Here is a 19,333-nt window from a genome sequence, read left to right as displayed (position 1 = left end):
TGTGATCACTTTCATATTTGTGAATTTTTTTAAATGGAACTGGTGGTTGCTTGCCCTGTTCTTTTGTTTCGTTCTACAGTTCGGTTTGTTCTTTTCCAAAAAAAAAGTCTTGATTTTTTTCCAAAATTGATGACCTTTTTAAAATTAGATGAACTATTTCAATTTTTGTAAAATTCAATGAACTTTTTTTCAAATTTGATGAAACTTTTTCAAGTTCAATGATTTTTTTTTCAAATTCTATGAATTTTTGTAAAATTGGATGAACTTTTTTTAAAGTCGATGAACTTTTTTTCATTTCATGTTTTTTTTTCAAAATCAGTGGATTTTTTTTGAATTCACGAACTTTTTTCTTTGCGAATTATTTCATTTTTTTCTTTTTTCCCAAATGCGATTGGGCGAACCAGAGCAAAAGATAAATGCGAAATCTAAGAAAGAAATGACATTGCGAAGGTCGCTTAAAAATGACGTTGCGAAGACACCAGGAAGTTAGGACGTTGCCGAAAAGTGCTCACTCTCACCCTAACCCTAATGGAACGGGAACGCGATCCTCTGACTCAGCGATTCCAAGTCAGAGGCACGTCCTTTGCTTGGCACCGTCCATCAACCATCAAACCGCAATGGGAAATGCAGTTGAGGACGTGTTTGCAGAAGCACGACATGGTTTATGCACCTTTCACATTATGCAGAATGATGTCAAACATCTACATGAAGAGAATGATGAAGAGAAAAATGGGGAGAAGAAAAAAGGGAAGAAAAAACATAAGAAGCAAGAGAAGGAAAAAAGAAGAGAATGAAGAGAAGGAAAAAGAGGAGAATCAAGAAACAAGTATTCTATCAGATTTTAGCGCGTGCATGTTTGAGTATGAAGACATGGCAGAATTTGAACACAAAATTGACCTCATAAGGAAAAAGATGAGCAAGCAAACTCGGTTGGATAGTATATATATAAGTTAAAGGAAAAATGGGCTGAATATTATATGAAGGATATCTTCACATTAGGAATGAGAAGTACACAATTGAGTGAGAGCTTGAATAATAACTTGAAATTCCATTTCAAATCTGATATTGACATCGTCCGGTTCTTTAAGCATTTTGAAAGGGTGGTGCAAGGGAAAAAGGAACAATGAACTGAATTCAGAATTTGAATCAAGGAAAAGGTTGCCTAGAATATTTATGAGGAGACCTATGTTGGTGCAAGCTAGCAAGTTATATACATCTGGTATTTTTGAAGCTTTTCAGGGTGAATATGAAATATCCTTGTGAGTTTGTACCAAGGCATTAGATGGTTGTAATGAATATCTAGTAGGAGATTGTATCTTTGAGGAGGAGTATAAAGTTATCAGTGATCCTTTGAAGCAAACAGTTGTGTGCTGCTGTCGGCAATTTGATAGAATTGGGATATTGTGTGGCCATGTTCTTAAAGTTCTCGATTTGATGAATATCAAGTCACTACCGCCACATTATGTGTGTTAAAGCGCCGGACAAAGGAAGCACGGAGTGGAACTGTACAAGACAAGGAAGGAAGAAATATCATCTTAAATCCGAATATGGATGCCATGCTTAGCTACAAATATATGTCCCACAAATTTCATAATTTGGTAGATTGAGCGGCCTACTTTTGGGAATGTGTCGTGATAGTAGACGACACACTTGACGTCCTTGGTAAACAAATTGAAGAAAACATTAATGCATGTGCAAGCACATCCGGGTATCCATGTACAATTCCGACAGATGCTAGGCCGCCAAATGACTTGTTGACTAATGCACGTCTAAAGAAAAAGGAGGTCCAAACAAAGAGTTCAAAACGAAAATAAATTTGGCTCGATAAGAAGCACAAGGCTAGGGAAAGGAGAGAAAGCAGAGCTACATCACAGTTGGGTGAATATGCATGTTGCTAAACTATAGAGTGCTTTCGTTGTTATCATTATGTCCATTAATTCTCACGGCCTCCAATTTTAATTCACAACAAGATACAAGAGGTGGGGGAAGTGGCAGGTGGTGGTGGTGCACAAGTTGCAAATGATAGAGTTTATAGGGATAATGCGGAGGTGCCTGAAGGTTACAAGACCAGCCTTAGCTTCACTCAGTTGTTGATGGTAAAATCTTGCTCATATGGTATTCTTATTTATTTAACTTTCAGGGGCCAATTACAGATGATCTTTTCACTGGCTCATGGTGAAGTACTGTTGTTTTGGGGCAAATGAATGAGAGAGCAAACAAGAATTGATGGGCAATTACAGATGATCTTTTCAAGTCCAAGTTTACTTCTAGACAACATTTTGCCATTTGCTTTGGTCTAATTATGCACATGTACAAGTCGAACTTCACTACAAGTAGCAATTATAATGCTCAATCTCCAGCCATATATCCCAGAGATATATTACCCTGTTTTGGCATCTATTTTGTTCGATGCACCTGCAAGTTCTATATGCAAGGCCTCTGTTCAAGTGTCACTTTTATGGTAATTGTACATTCAACAGCCAAATCAAGGATTGTGACTTGTTGGTCTTTGTAGTCCTGGAATCGCTCAACTCCACTCTCAACTCAAACATTCAGTCAAATAAACTCAACAACCAAACAAAAATTAAGGCAAACTATTCACTCAACTCCACTCTCAAATCACATTGCAAACTGAATTTAAATCCACTCACACTATTCATTACACATTACTTTTGATTTACATCAATTACAAATTTGGCTTTGTCTCTGCTGCGTTACTTCCTCTGCTGAATCTGTCCAACTAAAACTGATAAATATTAATACAAAAGAAGTAGCAGGGAACTTCCAACAGAAGTCCAGAGCCTGAGTAGTCAACAGCGTTGGATTAGTGGCCTCGAAAGCTCGACGGCGCGACGATGCTTGCTTCGGCGCGTCACGGGGCAGTGGCTTGCTCCGCCCCCTCCATAGCCTCCGTCACGGGGAGTTCTGGCCTTCTGGGCGTACTGGGCCGCATGGGCTGCTTGTTTTCGTGTCCATGCGAGTGAAAGTGGCGCTGGTAGCGAGTGTCGTCGGATGTAGATCAACGGTGCTGGGTGTAGTACGTCCCCTCGGCAGTAGTTTCAGTTCTCCCCTTCCCTCTGACTCTGGGCGGCGGCCGCCGCTTGCACGTCCCCAACCCTAATCCTTCCAACACATGAGCAGCGGCGGCAGGGTGTCCTGGCCCAGCGGCGGCAGGGTACCCCAATCGCGCTTCAACGCCTGAATCCACTTAGCGCACGGATCCAGCGGCGACAGGGTGTCCTGGCCGCGAGCGCCGGGGCAAGGCGGTCCGGCGGCGGCGTTGTGGCAGCTTCGCTGGTAATCCCCTCCCCCATTTTTTTGCCATCAAAGGCAAAGAAAGAGATTGGGCCGGATTCCTCTTCTCCTATGAACCGGATCTGATGATAATTTTTTGGACGAGTCTACGTAGCGGCCGGCTGCTCGCTGGCATGCGCGAGCGGCCGGCCTAAAATAGAAATTTTTTATCCACTAGCGTCTGCTCTGCATAAACATGCATGTATGTAATTTTTGTCCGTTAGCGCATATATTTTTTAACATTTAATACATTCACACCGGTCACAATTAGTTGGAAAAAACAGATCACATATGCATTTGTTTCGGTTTTCAAATTTTCGAAAAACTATATCTTCCAAACCGCACGTCGGAATTAAAATCCGTTTTCACCGCTGGAATCCTCGCGGCGTGCTCTTCAAAACTATATCCCGCATGGGGATGTTTCGACGAACTAGTCTTCCTGCCAACTAAACATCAATGTGTGTGCAACTAGACTAGATTGCCGCGCCAACTGAGCATATGTGTGTGCCAAAAAAGTCCTGCCAACTAAACATCAATGTGTGTGCAACTAGACTAGATTGCCACGCCAACTGAGCATATGTGTGTGTGCCAAAAAAGTCCTGCCAACTAAACATCAATATGTGTGCAACTAGACTAGATTGCCACGCCAACTGAGCATATGTGTGTGCAACTAGTGTCCTGCCAACTAAACATCAGTGTGTGTGCAACTAGACTAAATTACAAGCCAACTAAGCATATGCGTGTGCAATTAGTTTTCCTGCCAACTAAATATTAATGTGTGTGCAACTAGACTACATTACAAGGCAACTAAATATCAATGTATGTGTAATTAGACTACATTACAGGCCAACTAAACATCAATGTATGTGCGACTAGACTACATTACAAGAGGAGGTTGCACATCGACTTTCGTCGAGGCAATAGACTAGTCGCACATCAAAGTTGTCGTGGTTGCTAGGTTGTAACCTCATACGAAGGCGCAGCTTCAAATATTAGTTTTGAAAAAAAGTTGCACGATGTAGTAATAAAGTTGCACAATGCAATAATAGAGTTGCACTATATAGCTCCAAAGTTGGCATCGAAAAAAATTCGTCAAAATATACCCATGCGGGATCTAGTTTCAAAGATCTCGTCGCGAGGATTTCAATGGTGAAAACGGATTTAAATTCTGACGCGCGGTTTGAAAGATATAGCTTTTTGAATTTTTAAAAACCCGAAATAAATGCGGATGGATCTGTCTTTCTTAAACTAAAGAAGCAGTGTGAACGTATTTAATGCCACGCCTACATGCACTAGCAGACAAATAAATTACCACATGCATGCGCTGTGAGAACCGGCCGCTCGGTTCGACTAAAAAGTGCGCGGCCACTTTTTAGATTTCAGGTAATTTTTTTCTTTCTCTAACTCGGATTATCCGTCCACAGTATTCCAGTCCGTCAAGGATTACGGTCCTACTCCGATCCCAAGTTCCCAACAGCCCAACACCGTCGCTCATATATACATCCTGGCGAATCCAACCCCTGTATAGACGAAAGCCGGTGCTCAAAAATTCTTCCTGGTAGAAATTCAAACCCAAGAACATGAGCTGCAGGGGAATCTCGCCGTCCGTCCTCTTGCCTCCGTTCCTCTACAAGACCACGGCCTTCCGCCTCCTGCAGCCACAGCCAGAGCAGTCCTCTGTGGTCTTGGACAGAACCAGAGGACTCTTATTTCAACACAGCTGTAGACCGCCTGTGTTGCCTCAAGCGATGCTGCTTCCTCGGCACTACTACACCGCCCCATGGCATGGTCCGATCCAAGGGCGTCTGTTCCACAACATCATCAAGCACATTAATCGACCGCCTGCATTAGCACAAGCGACACTGCTTTCTCGGCCCTACCGGACGGTGCCATGGCATGGGGAGGTCTTGGCCTCAACTCATCGACGCCTCTTCAGCCGTATTTTGCCTCACAATAGTCGATCGCCTGCGTTAGCACGGGGGGCACTGCTACCTCGGTGTTTCTACACCACCACACGGCAATTCAAGGACATGGAATCTATCCGAAGACTCCTTTTTCGAGGCATTACGCCTGGCATCTTTCTTCCTCGGTGGTACTTCAGTGCTCCATTGCAGCAACAGCAGATTTTGGGACCCATCCGAGGACTCTTCTTCGGTCATATTCGTCAAGTTGTATGTCGGCCTTGGCAGTATTGCGTGGCCCCATCGAGATCGGCGATCCATTTTGCTCGTAGCTACTTTGGATGTTTGTGGAAGGTCACAGTGGCTGCAGCTTTTATCAACATTATGTGGTCGTTTGTCTACCACACTTATCTTGTTCGTGTCCCATACACCAGCCAAACTCGTTTCTTACGCTTTGAGACTGTGCCTTATACCAACCGGATCCACTTTGTCGTTCGCTCTCCTCTAGATGACCGCGAGTATGGCGAGTCATGTTTTTCTATGTTCAAGAGGAATTACCCATCCACGTTCTTTAGCCCGCTCCACCCCGACAGTGTACGTGTCAATCTTATCACAGCGAAACTTGTTCGCGCCGTTCAACGTGGCCTTGATATCAAGGGTTCTGATGCGGCCTTGGTCCATGGCTCCCCTTGCAAAGACGCGAGCTTAGATGGTAGGCATGCAGTTGAGAGCAATAAACAGGGCAAGTCATGCAGATCACAGCCACAGATAACTCACCTTGATGGGCTTGACTTGGAGGTGTTTGTTATGAAAAATGATCAGCATATGGGTGCAGTGTCATGGTCCAATGGCAAAATTTTAGTGTTCACTGGATTGCTCAATAATTTGGAGACTCATGCCGAAATTGCTACTATTCTTGCACATGAGGTAGGCCTACTGAATTAATAGGTTTATTTTTCTTTTGAGTCTTTTCCCGGTGTATTCAAGTTGACATTATTGCTCCTCTTTGTAGATTGCACATTTGGTTGCCAGACACTGGTCAGAGTTAATTATATATAAGAAGTGGTTTCCTTATCCTCTCAAGGTGTACTTCGTACGAAGGTATATTCACTTCTGCATCTCAGATTGTCGATGATGAGTTTCGTAGGCAGATCTACTGGGGTATCTTTGCTGCCATGTCACCCCAAAAGAAAATTTAATTGACATAGTTGTCTATATACAGTGATATATTCATAAAAAGAATCCATGTTAACTTTGAAACCTCCAAAATCATTCATCCAAATCTAATTTATGTAGCTAGTAACACAAATACCCAAGTTTAACTAGCCAAATCGATTCTCCCAAATCTAATTTTGCATGTGATGCATTCAAGAATTTATACGAGTTGCAGAATTTCTCTTGCCCCTTTATTCCTTTATAAACTGTTTTAATTTCGGCAGAGATGCATCTGTAAGGCAAGTAGTGTTTAATTGAGTAGGTTGTATAGCTTTTGGGGCATCTACATGGAACAAAAGTCACTGGTCTATTCTAGATCGGAACTTGGTTGGTTAGCCAAACTCTTTGTTATGCAATGTATCCCCTTCATGGGTGTCGCCTCTGAGTTCATTTACTTGATCTACAGTTCTCTAGCTTGTTTTATGTTTAACTTTTCTATGTGAACATTTCATGTTAGAATCACTCCTGATGATGTTCCCTATGTAGGATCGAGAGAGAGGCAGATCGCATGGGAATGCTGATAATGGCTGCTGCTGGTTTCGATCCACACATAGCCCCTAAGACCGTTGAGAAGCTAGCTGGGAATGACATATATCATCCTTCGGGGAAGAAAAGAGCACAGCTTTTATCTAAAGCAAATATCATGGATGAGGCGCTGGAATTATATAGAGAAGTTATGCTGGCCAAGGCGCCATAAGTTTATAGTTTGTACGTCTGCAATATTAAAGCATAAGAATGTTTTCCTATGTGTGTTTTATGCCGTCTTAGCCTGAGTTCATGTGATCCTCAAATATGGTCTTTAGTTGCTTCATTGATGATTTAGTAGAAAAATGTTCCATTTATGCTCAGTACTACAGTACTTGGTTGAAGCAGCTTTTGATCCTTCGACACATTTCAATCCGTTGAATCGCGGGTTCATTTATGTTCGCTCTAGTGTTTACTCTGGTTCTGAACCTGGTATCTTGGTCGTACTAAGATGCTAGTTTTTGCTGGTCATGTAGTTGGTCCTCCTTGTCTCTCTCTCCTTGTACCGGAAATTTGTTGGTGCTCTTGGGCGTGCGCGCTCCTGCGCGTGAAAAATATTATTTGAAATGTCAAAAGTATTCCAACAAAAGTTCTATGTGTTCTTTGTCACATCCAAATGCTACATACAAATTTACAGACAAAAAGATTAAACAATTTGACATGTGAAAAAAAAACACCAAATGTTATCCCAAATTGTCACCCTCAATTTGTTTTTTCACGGGCAAAACATCGCAGCTCCGTTTCGCATAATTTTTTTTAAGGATGCTTGTGACCCTAACATGAACATCTAGTAAAAAAATCTGAATTTTTAAAAACATTTACTATATATATATATATGCTATTCATGGGGAGCGTGCGCTTCCGGGAGCCAAAACGTCATTCACTAGCCCTAGCCGTCAAGCAAGTTTCTAGCATGAATAATAAACATTTATCATGATATAAGGAAATATAAATAACAACTTTATTATTGTCTCTAGAGCATATTTCCTTCATTTGTAGTAGATGGCCGGAAAGGAAAAGTGTGCAAGTTGAAGTCTTTGTGTGGACTTAAGCAAGCATCCAAGAAGTGGCATGAGAAGTTTGAAAGAACTTTAACAGCTGCAGGCTTTGTTGTAAACGAAGCTGATAAAATGTGTACTATCGCCAAGGTGGGGGCGAGGGAGTTATCCTTTGCTTGTATGTTGATGCCATACTGATTTTCGGAATAAATCTTAATGTTATTAAGGAGGTCAAGGATTTTCTATCTCATTGTTTTGAGATGAAGGATTTAGGAGTGGCTAATGTTATTCTGAACATCAAGCGGTTGAGAGACGATGATGATGGGATTACATTGTTTCAATCTCACTGTGTGGAAAAGATCTTGAGTCGCTTTGGCTATAGCGACTGCAAGCCCTCTCCAACACCATATGATGCTAGCGTGTTGCTTTGAAAGAATCGAAGAATTGCTAGATATCAATTGAAATATTCTCAGATTATTGGCTCGCTTATGTACTTAACCAGTGCTACAAGACCTGACATCTTTTTTGCTGTTAGCAAACTGAGCCGGTTTGTCTCAAAACCAGGAGATGTGCATTGGAAAGTTCTAGAGAGAGTTCTGCGTTACTTGAAAGGCACTGCGAGTTATGGAATTCGCTACACTGGGTACCCAAATGTACTGGAAGGGCATAGTGACTTAAACTGGATCTCTGATGCTGATGAGATAAAGGCCACGAGCGGATATGTATTCACTCATGGAGGTGGCGTTGTTTTTTGGAAGTCTTGCAAGCAGACCATTCTAACGAGGTCAACAATGGAAGCAGAACTCACATCACTAGATACAGCTACAGTCAAAGCAGATTGGCTTCGTCGGCTCTTGAATGACTTGCCGATTGTTGAGAAACCTATACCGGATATCCTTTGACCCGCGACAACCAAACTGTGATCGCTAAAGTGAGTAGCTCAAAGGATAACATGAAGTGGGAGCGACTACAATAAAAGCACAACTTGTAGTGCAAAAATAGAAAAACGAATCTGAGCCGTCGGATCCAGCGTGAATGGTACAGATTCAAGTGGAGGCATCCTAGGCCACTTAATGTACATTTTATGAAAACCTCCTTACTGGTAGTAAGATGTAAACTAGACTTTTGCAGTAACCACCTCCACCTTTTCCTGTCCAAACATTTTGTTCTTACTAGTAAGACTGCCATATTTTCACAGCGTTCATTCCTGTTCCTTCCCATTGCACGTCTATTAAGTACAATAGTGGGTTATACCATATAAAATAATTATGCAAGAAACTTGAACATGATGGTCACTCAAGAGTATGTCAACATTTTTCAAAGATATTTGAGTACATGCCAAAAATTAAGACACTCTCACAGGCACATGCACTATATGTAAATACGTGTAAGCTGGACCATCTCAGGCACAAGATGGTAAAATGGACCATTCCAGACACAAATACTTGAGTACATGTCAAACTGGACTATCCCCGCCACATTTGTTTAGTACATGTCAAACTGGAACATCCCGGACATAACAAAAGAAGACATGCATATCAAGTTATAAAAAACATGACAGGATCAACAAACATTGTTAGCGAAATTGCATCAGTTTTGGTACATGACGGGCAAGGCTAAGTCTGCAGGGGTATAATAATCATCGCTCAACAAGAATTGCTATTAAAAACTGCATCAATGTTGATATCTTGCTGGCACACAACAGTTGCCTCCAGATGTAGTGCCTCTTGTTCATCGAGCTTCTTGTCCCGGGAGAGATTGAACGTAACAAATATGATTCAGTTAGTGCAAGTCCATGTATGTGTCATACATTCATACTTAAAACATTTTAATCATGAGCTGATCAAATAAATATGCATTCACAATACCATTTGGCTGTGTTTCCTGCACATACCACATGGAAGGAAAAATGGAGAAGAAATCACATTCATCACAAAGACAACCTAAAGTATGTTTCTATGCTGAAACTGACAGACAAGCCACTATGTTGTGGATAATCCTAACTTACTAATAATGAACAAATTATATAAACATTATTTATCTTGTACAGGAAAAACCACTCTAGTGCATTCTAGAGATTCGCCACAACCGGCAGAATTAGGCAATACAATTATTTAGTTGTCCTATTAGAAATCCATCCTTTATAAAACCTTGGCATTTTCGAATAGCCAATTGTATGTACAAATAAGAAAAGAGTGTATCGTACGATAAAATGATGTGTTGAACCCTCGAAGCAACTGGACATTTTAATCACTCAAAACTGGTCATGAGTTTGACAACAACAATATTAGCAGAGCCACTCCTTAATATAACCCTGTCAGCAGATTACAGGTTTCAACGACTATCTAAAAGCATAACTTCATAAGTAGCAACGACAAACAAGAAAGGGGGTTTTATATCTATACTGCTGATGCAAATTAGTGATGGTATGCATTACATTATACCTTTTAATAACAAGAAAACTACAACATCATGAGAAATATAAGTGAACAAGATAATAGAAAAGCATGCGTCATGGAAGAAGAATTAACCATAAATCCGGAACATGCATACTTGCTTTAGTGATAGTAAAGAGGTCAGTCAAATTTCCTTGCAAAAAAAGAAGAAGAGGTCAGTCAAACTGCAAGGCCAATGGTTTGGCATGGACATGACACATGATAAGGGTGTATACTTTCCTACGAGACATGAATGAAGTCATGGAATTTAACATGGACAAACATAAGAAATTAAAGTACATAAATTTCAAAAGTGTGTGTACCTCTTGAGAGAATGACTATTTCTTTTTCGGTGTACTGGAATCATCAATGAGAAGCAGTGAGGAATTAATCTTGATTTTGAGCACTGTTGACCAATTCCATAGCTGCAAACAATTTTTTTAGCAAACAACATCACACATTGGATTAACAGAATGTTAGGTGCATCAACATATTCTTTACTTTCGTAGACCGATGTTCTCACATGATAGTTTTGGTGCACATGCTGGGATAATTGGAACTATCAACTTTACTAAAGGCAACGTTGCACTGCTCCCCTTCATCACTGGATCTTGAGACGAAAATTACAAAGTCAGAACTGAGATCATCGTTTCTAGGCCAGACCTTAGGGAGATATTATCTAGTTTAAACTTTAGTTCCTACTCTAGTCTGATGCCTACCATCAGAGGAATACATCAGCACAAGAACATATATTTCCGTAAGCATAAAGCTTGAGGAACAATGGGGGCCCAAAGAACAGAGGAAATCAAACATGTCTTCCCTGTGCGACAGTCAGAATCTGTATAAATCCACTGTTAAAAAATACAGATTATGCAGCCTCGCACATGCTTCAGAATCAAAATATGGAGTAAGCAGGCTTACACATGCTTCAGAATCAATACACACAAAAGAGAGGGATTCAAAAATATGCCGAAACAATGGTACAAAAACAGTAGCACATACAACAAACGCATGACACCAGAATGACGCTCATTACCTCAAACCTGATCTGGTTTGCCACTTAAATTTCTTCTACAACTTTATCGCAAAAAATGTCTACATCTCCTAATTGATCTGCAATATATATAGGGACAATGAGACTAGATTTCGTGCATCCAGGAAGGTGGTTGGAGCTTGAGAGGTGGCTCAGTTTGCGGGAATTTCATGAGAGAACAAGCAAGGGGGGAGAAGAGGGGCCATCCGAGGGAGAACAGATGCGCCACACAAGAAAGAGAAGAGGAGGGGCAAGGGACAGAGAGAGAGAGAGAGAGAGAGAGAGAGGGAGGGAGAGGAATACTTCTCAAAAAGAAAGGGGAAAGAGGAATTGCTGCACGGAAGTCAGTCGTGTGGAGACTCTGCACTCCGTGAAGGAGGGGGAAGAAAGCTTGAGGAGTGGTGGAACTCACCACCATGGCCGTGGTTACGTCGCCGTTGCAAAGGGATTCACGGTCGATCGGGCGGCGGGCGGCATTAGCGGCTACTGTGTGAAGGGGGAGGAGGAGGCGCCTTAGGGTTTCCCAATCATCTCCGGCGGGCGGCGGAGGGTTATGGTTGGAGCCTTGGAGGGGGATTGTGCTGCCGCTATGGGGGGCTCGAAGAAGAAGAAGGGTGCGAGGAGGAAAATAGCTAGGAGCCAGGGACTCGAATGTCAGTTTTGCGCACAGATTCCACTCAGTACAATCTGTACGATGCATGGTCCATCCGACGGCCCATAATCGTTTTTTTCTATTTTTGCACCTGGACCTCTTCTTCTATTCTAGTCGTTCCCACATGAAGTCATCAAGACATGTTCAGAGAAGGTTAAAGTAGAAAATGAAAAACTCTAAAGTTATTGCATTGGATTATGTCCAAACGTCTAAAAATCTGGCAGATCCTTTTACTAAGGGTCTATCACGTAATTTGATAGATAATGCACCGAAGGAGATGGGTATGAGACCCACAATATGAGTTGTTCATAGTGGTAACCTAATCTATGTGATAAGAGATCCCGTGAATTAGATGTGGAAGACAAGTTGTTGGTTAACCGAGAGGAGAGTATCCTTACTATTAACAATACCACTCCATGAAGATGCAATACTCTCCTAATCTGCATGGCAGGTTGATGTATATCTTAATGTGTTCTAAGTGGCTTATTTAAGCAGAGATGTTGTCCTGCAAAACATCTTTTGAAGAATATGTTGGGGAAAGTAGTAATAATTCAAAATTTTCCTACGTGTCACCAAGATCAATCTAGGAGATGCTAGCAACGAGAGAGAGAGAGTGCATCTTCATACCCTTGAAGATCGCTAAGCGGAAGCGTTACAAGAACGCGGTTGATGGAGTCGTACTCGCGGCGATTCAAATCGCGGAAGATCCGATCTAGCGCCGAACGGACGGCGCCTTCGCGTTCAACACACATACAGCCCGAGGACGTCTCCTCCTTCTTGATCCAGCAAGGGGAGAGGAGAAGTTGAGGGAAAGCTCTGGCAGCACGACGTCATGATGGTGGTGGAGCTCGTGGTTCACCGGCAGGGCTTCGCCAAACACTATGGGGGAGGAGGAGGTGTTGGAGGAGGAGAGGGCTGCACCAGGGAAGGAGGTGCGGCTGCCCTCTCTCTCCCTAACTATATATAGGGGGAAGGGGGAGGAGGAGGCGCCTTAGGGTTTCCCTAGGGGAGGGGCGGCGGCCACAGGGGAAACCCTAGATGGGTTTGGGCGCCCCCACCCCTAGGAAACCTGCCCCCCAAGCCGGGAGGGGTGGCTGCCCTAGGGGAGGCGCCCCCACCTCTCCACGTTATGTGAGATAGGGTGGGAGGGGCGCACAACCCTTAATGGGCTGATGTCCCCCCTCCCCTTGGCCCATAAGGCCCCCCAACGCTTGCCGGGGCCTCCGAAACCCCTTTCGGACACGCTGGTCGTCACCCGGTACCCCCGGAACAATTCCGGACTCCAATACCCTTCGTCCAATATATCGGTCTTCACCTCCGGACCATATTCCGGAGTTCCTCGTCACATCCAGGATCTCATCCGGGACTCCGAACAACCTTCGGTAACCACATACTATTTCCCATAACAACTCTAGCGTCACCGAACCTTAAGTGTGTAGACCCTACGGGTTCGGGAACCATGCAGACATGACCGAGACATTCTCCGGCCAATAACCAACAGCGGGGTCTGGATACCCATGTTGGCTCCCACATATTCCATGATGATCTCATCAGGTGAACCACGATGTCGAGGATTCAATCAATCCCGTATTCAATTCCCTTTGTCTATCGGTATGTTACTTGCCCGAGATTCGATCGTGGTATCCCCATACCTCGTTCAATCTCGTTACCGACAAGTCTCTTTACTCGTTCCGTAATGCATGATCCCGTGGCTAACTCCTTAGTCACATTGAGCTCATTATGATGATGCATTACCGAGTGGGCCCAGAGATACCTCTCTGTCATACGGAGTGACAAATCCCAGTCTCGATTCGTGCCAACCCAACAGAAACTTTCGGAGATACCTGTAGTGCACCTTTATAGCCACCGAGTTACGTTGTGACATTTGATACACCCAAAGCACTCCTATGGTATCCGGAGTTGCACAATCTCATGGTCTAAGGAAATGATACTTGACATTGGGAAAGCTCTAGCAAACGAACTACACGATCTTGTGCTATGCTTAGGATTGGGTCTTGTCCATCACATCATTCTCCCGATGATGTGATCCTGTTATCAACGACATCCAATGTCCATGGCCAGGAAACCATGACCATTTATTGATCAACGAGCTAGTCAACTAGAGGCTTACTAGGGACATGTTGTGGTCTATGTATTCACATATGTATTACGGTTTTCGGTCAATACAATTATAGCATGAACAATAGACAATTATCATGAACAAGGAAATATAATAATAACCATTTTATTATTGCCTCTAGGACACATTTCCAACAGAATACACCTATATGAGTCTGATTGTTAAACGTCGCAATCTATGAGAGTAGGGTGCTCTCTAGTAAACTCATGAAAGGTCTCGGAGTATGACGCATAAGCTCCACACGCGGGGAAGTCCCACGGTAGCCTAGTAGCGGTCAAGGCTTTTTCTAAAGCTAGATTCGTAGAAAACTTGCAGTTCAAGGCCTAGTGCACTGTTGAAGTTGCTAACTAGTATAGCATATAGTTCTAGGTGGAAGTTAAACTTAACAGTCTCCACCGCAGTACCGGTATATAAAACAGTGTTTTGGAACCAAATACAAATTTTGTGTACCTCTAGGATCTGGTGGGGGATTGCTGGAATTTTCTATTTTGGGCCAACCCAATAAATAATTTCAGAAATTCCTAATAAATCCTAGAGGCCCACTCAACCTGTTCGTGCAAGGCAAGAGGTGGAACTAAAGTTTAGTCCCATATTGCTAGTTTGGTAGGAGTTGGACCTCCTTATAAGGGAGGTTGTTTCCCACATGTATGAGCATGAGAACAAGAGGGACATTCACGCCCGCTCCTCCGCCGCCCGCTCGCCACACCACGCCTCGTCACGACATGCCGCGGGTTGCGGGAATGAGCCGAGCGGATGTCTGAATTTTTGCCATGCACTATGGGTATACGAAAGGTCACTCGGGAGCTGGAAAGTTTTTGCTGTAGTGGATATTGAATACGAACGCTGCACCCTTCGGGTGCTGCCCGTTTGTTTCGTCTCCCTCCTTTGCTTCAGTTCCCGTCGCAGCCTATTCGCGTCCTTCTCTCGTGCCTATAAAAGAGAGGTCGCTCCTCTCCAGAGAGACACACCAGAAGACCATCTCCCTCGCACCACCGAGTTCCAATCGTTGAGCTGCTGCTACGATCTTCCCCTAGCTTGCGGCGTGCACCGCAGGTCGGGACAATAGGCCTCCGAAACCCCACCTCTTTGAGTTCTGTATGGGAGAAGGGTGATAAGGTTTTTAGGGAGCGCTCTGCGCGACTACTAACCGGCTCATCACAGACACTCCGGACACCGACGACCATTTCCCCAACGACGACTTCTCCCCCGACGTCGACAACCTCTTCGACGACATGGCTGGCGAGGACACCGACCCCAAGACCGGTGCTTCTGCCGTTGCTCCGTACGTCTTGGTCTCTCTGTTTAAGATCATGCTACAGTTTCTTGCTCTAGCCTTTCTTGTTCCATCCTCTGTTCTACATATGTTCTGTTCTAGTTCATATGTTCAGATGCTATTTACCTTCACTCTGCTAGATTACATGATATGTTTTATCTCAACTACATTAGTCATGTTTTATCTAGTATTTCTGTTAATAAAATAATATGGTAAATTGTTCATATTTCCAACACAGCGACTTCGACCTCTTCTTTCGAGTTGTTCTGCGGCACACCTTGATTTTTACAACCCTCTGGACGAGTGGTGATGGATTACACACCTGCATTACATGTGGGTGATGCCTCATTCTTTTATTCAACCGTTGTTAGATCTCCTTTCTAGCTGCGAGTGGTATCGCGGTCTTCAAAGCCTGATGTGGCGAGGCCATGCGCGCTTGTTGCTGTGGCAAGTGCCTGCCGACTACCAGCTTGAGGGTGACTTTGATTGCATCGTCCTTGAATAGGGCGGGTCTATGCCACCATGGCTCGACGGCGTGCTGCCATGCTGCGGGTCATACAACCAGGACCCACCGATGAGGCTCTCATGCCCTGCCAGTACGATGTGGCCGGCAACCCAGGCCGACTACCCGAGCCGGACATGGCCCGAGGCGGGCATGCCATGCTGACCCCAAGCCTCAATCCCTCATGAAGTAAGCCAACGTTGTAATTTATGTCACTCATTGCGTCAATTAGCGAGGCAACGCCAACGCACACAGACGACCCGGACTAGGCGAGACCATTAGCAGCACACGACGCTGTAGCTTTTTATTTTCACTATAGCGCAGGCACTATCCCACTGTAGCACGACTTTTTTCACACAAGTGGTCCGGGTCCCCGTAGTGGTTCGACTAGTGTGGCGAACCAAACACTATAGCGACCCAGTTTTGCGCATTTGCGCGGCTAGAATTTTTTAGTTTACAATTTCATATATTACAAGCTATATATTTCTTTGTAAATATCTTTTATATTTTATAATAAATATTGTATACTATCATCCGTTTTTAATCTGTGTATTTAGCTAATTTAGGGCATTCATAATATGTGTTAAAACTAATGAAGATTTTTTTTACTGATAATGAATAGTATAGAACAATTACGTGTAAATATGTACATGTGAAAAAGCATATCTTTAGATCGAATGTATGGTGCAAGAATGCATATATTTATGTATATGCATTGCTGATGCCTTTGTCTGGCTACATTAGCTAAGTATATAGTTGTTATTTTACTGGGCAAATTTAGTGCTACTTCAAAATTTTGTTTTATTCTTCCTTGAGAAACTTGAATTTTTTTATGAGGTCAACCACGATGCGAAGTATGTAGCCATTCCAAATATGGTTTTAACAATATCTCATCCGCAAGGACCATGGATTGGTGGCTCTCTATTTAGCCTCACGGCTAACTTTCTTTATTGGTCCAATGTCACCTCCATAAATTACTACATTAAACCCCTAAGCTTGACAATTATTTTTTTTTACTACACATTGCCTTTGCCCAATTTCCCGAACAAAAGTTGTGATGGCTTGGAGGTAATTACTATATGGTTGAGTGTGTATCCCATGTCAATCTTAAGGGAGAGTTGCCTATATATGCTCTGCAACATCGCATCATTTTCAGCCTAGTGTGATTAGTGCATAGAACTTTCACGGGGCTGATTTAGTAAAGAAAATCATTCTAAATGTGGTATGGCCAGTTTTTGCTCCCCTGAATTTATTGTAAACATTCGTCCACACGAAACAATATTGTCACCCTTACCAAATTGATATTGTGAAACTAATACTTTAGATTACTGTAGAAAAATGGAAGTAATGTTTATTAAAAATGGAAAAGTTTGGTACACTAATTTTGATCATATTTTAATTATTGTTCATGTCACTTTCGGTTAAAAAATTGAAATATATGTGTAAGTGCATCTAGTGCCACCCCTAATTGGTTTTGGAGTATTGACGACAAATCTGGTTGAGGGACTAATGTGTTTGTGAGAATTGCGGGATAACACAGGTAGTAGTCCCTCATTGATTCGGTTTACCTACCGGAGATGACCCCTAAAAATGTATGAAGACATTGAAGACAATGGTCGTATGTGAAGATATTCACATTGAAGACTATGACAAGAGAAGGCATTGCATGAAGACTATGGAGCGCGAAGACTTAGATGTTTTGTTGTTTTCTTTTCTTCTTTGTTGAGTCGTAGGAACCACCGTACTGTTAAGTGGGTCCCAGTGAACAAAGTCAGAGTGACTGAAGTGACGCTCAACCAAATCCTATGTCTTCGAGCGAAGAAATGAGAGCAAATCTTATCCAGAGCTGGATGAGTCAGCTTTACTTGTAGCCCAAGTCAAGCTGCCGCGTGTGTTTGAAATCTGACCGTTGGAACACGTGTCAGTTCCTTAGTGACCCAGGGTCATTTCGGATAAATCAGGTCGGGTTGCCTAGTGGCTATAAATAGCCCACCTCCTACACCATAAATTGGTGGCTGCTCAGAGTTAGTGCACGGCTTTTGTCGTTTGAGAGCAACCCACCTCCGAAGCTTTTGAGAGAGAGAAATCCTTGTGAGGACAAAGCCCAAACATCCAGAGCCAAAGAGTGTTAGGCATCACTGAAGTCTTTCTGTCCACGTGACCTGAAGACTTGTTACACTTGAGGACTGCGAATCCTTCAGCCGGTTAGGCGTCGCGTTCTGAGCATCCAAGAGTCATTGTGGATCGCCGGTGAACGAAGTCTGTGAAGGTTTGAAAGTCTACCTTGAAGACTTACCAGAGTGATTGGGCGAGGACTGGGTGTCCTTAGCTCAAGGGGAATAAGGTGAAGACATAGTCTTCTGAGTTGAATCTCAGCCTCCCTAACCAGATGTATAGTTGTCACAGCAACTAGAACTGGTCCAACAAATCCTTGTCTTCGCCAAGCGACTAGTTCTATCGTCTCCCTCTCTTTATTTATAGTTGTCTTCGTGAAGTCATTGCCTGTCTGCTTTACCTATTTGCCTTCACTGTGTGACTACTTGTAACGCCCGGATAATCAAGCTACAGTAACCTCTGCTAATGATGCCTCGTCACCACTCTTACTGTTGTAAACCTCGCGATGATTCAATCCCATTCGAATTCAAATTTCAAAATCAAAGCAAACGATAAAAGTTTTTCAAAATTTAAAACAAAAGTGTTCGGGAGATGCCATATTTTACATAGGTCAATATGGTGTAATAAACATAATTTTATAAACTTCCTAAGTATTTTAAAATAAATAAAGACAGAAAAGCAAAGTAAATAAAAGAAAGAATCTAACAAAAAAAAAGAGAAGAAAGATGGAACCCCCTCCCCTCGTCCTACTGGCCTAGTTGGCCGGCCCATTCGGGCGCAGGCCCAACCGGCCTCCCCCCTCCCCTTATCCATTCCCCCCCCCCAAACCCTAACCCACCGTCCACCACTCCCGTCCCCGATCCCCCCCTCACTCCCCCTCGCCCCCTGGATCTGGGCGGCGCCCATCCCGTCGCCTCGCACGACCCCCCCACTCCTCCCGCACGAACCCCCCCACTCCTCCCGATCGAGACCCCCACTCCCTCTCGTTCTCCAGCGACACCGAGCACCCTGCGCCCGATCCCTTGCCGCGCTGGAGCCCCACCTCGCCGGCGAGCCCGCGCCCGAGGACCGCGCCTCCGCCCTACAGCACCTCGCCGCCGTTCGCCGGACGCGACCCCGACGCCACCCCGTCGCCCGTCGCCGGCGCTCCCTCGCCGGTCTGCCTCTTCTACGTCGATGCCGTCACCTCCCCGTCTCGCTCCACCAAGCCTTCCCCGAGCCCGCGTTCGCACATCTGCAGGGCCCGGTGA

The 19,333-nt window shown here is 43.7% G+C and overlaps 1 protein-coding gene and 1 pseudogene across 1 annotated transcript; both read left to right on the top strand.

Annotated features, from left to right (window-relative positions):
- The first annotated feature begins 680 nt into the window (after positions 1-680).
- Positions 681-1,898, top strand: LOC147957692 (protein FAR1-RELATED SEQUENCE 5-like; annotated as a pseudogene).
- Positions 1,899-3,068: 1,170 nt separating this feature from the next.
- LOC125525691 (uncharacterized) lies at positions 3,069-7,326 on the top strand. The gene is made up of 4 exons (XM_048690691.2): positions 3,069-3,297; positions 4,719-6,122; positions 6,208-6,296; positions 6,897-7,326. Exons 2-4 carry the CDS (start codon positions 4,875-4,877, stop codon positions 7,105-7,107), a joined length of 1,548 nt encoding a protein of 515 aa, XP_048546648.2. The 5' UTR covers positions 3,069-3,297; positions 4,719-4,874; the 3' UTR covers positions 7,108-7,326.
- The last annotated feature ends 12,007 nt before the right edge of the window (positions 7,327-19,333 follow it).

Source organism: Triticum urartu, chromosome 7A (genome assembly GCF_056163025.1).
Source record: "Triticum urartu cultivar PI428250 chromosome 7A, HENAU_Tu73, whole genome shotgun sequence".
Lineage (NCBI taxonomy): Eukaryota > Viridiplantae > Streptophyta > Magnoliopsida > Poales > Poaceae > Triticum > Triticum urartu.
This window is presented reverse-complemented; position numbering and strand designations above follow the sequence as displayed.

Coding starts and splice junctions, on each gene's coding strand:
- LOC125525691 (XM_048690691.2), top strand. CDS start 4,875: ATGAGCTGCAGGGGAATCTCGCCGTCCGTCCTCTTGCCTCCGTTCCTC. Junction 6,123..6,207: donor CTACTATTCTTGCACATGAG/GTAGGCCTACTG, acceptor TCCTCTTTGTAG/ATTGCACATTTGGTTGCCAG. Junction 6,297..6,896: donor AAGGTGTACTTCGTACGAAG/GTATATTCACTT, acceptor TTCCCTATGTAG/GATCGAGAGAGAGGCAGATC.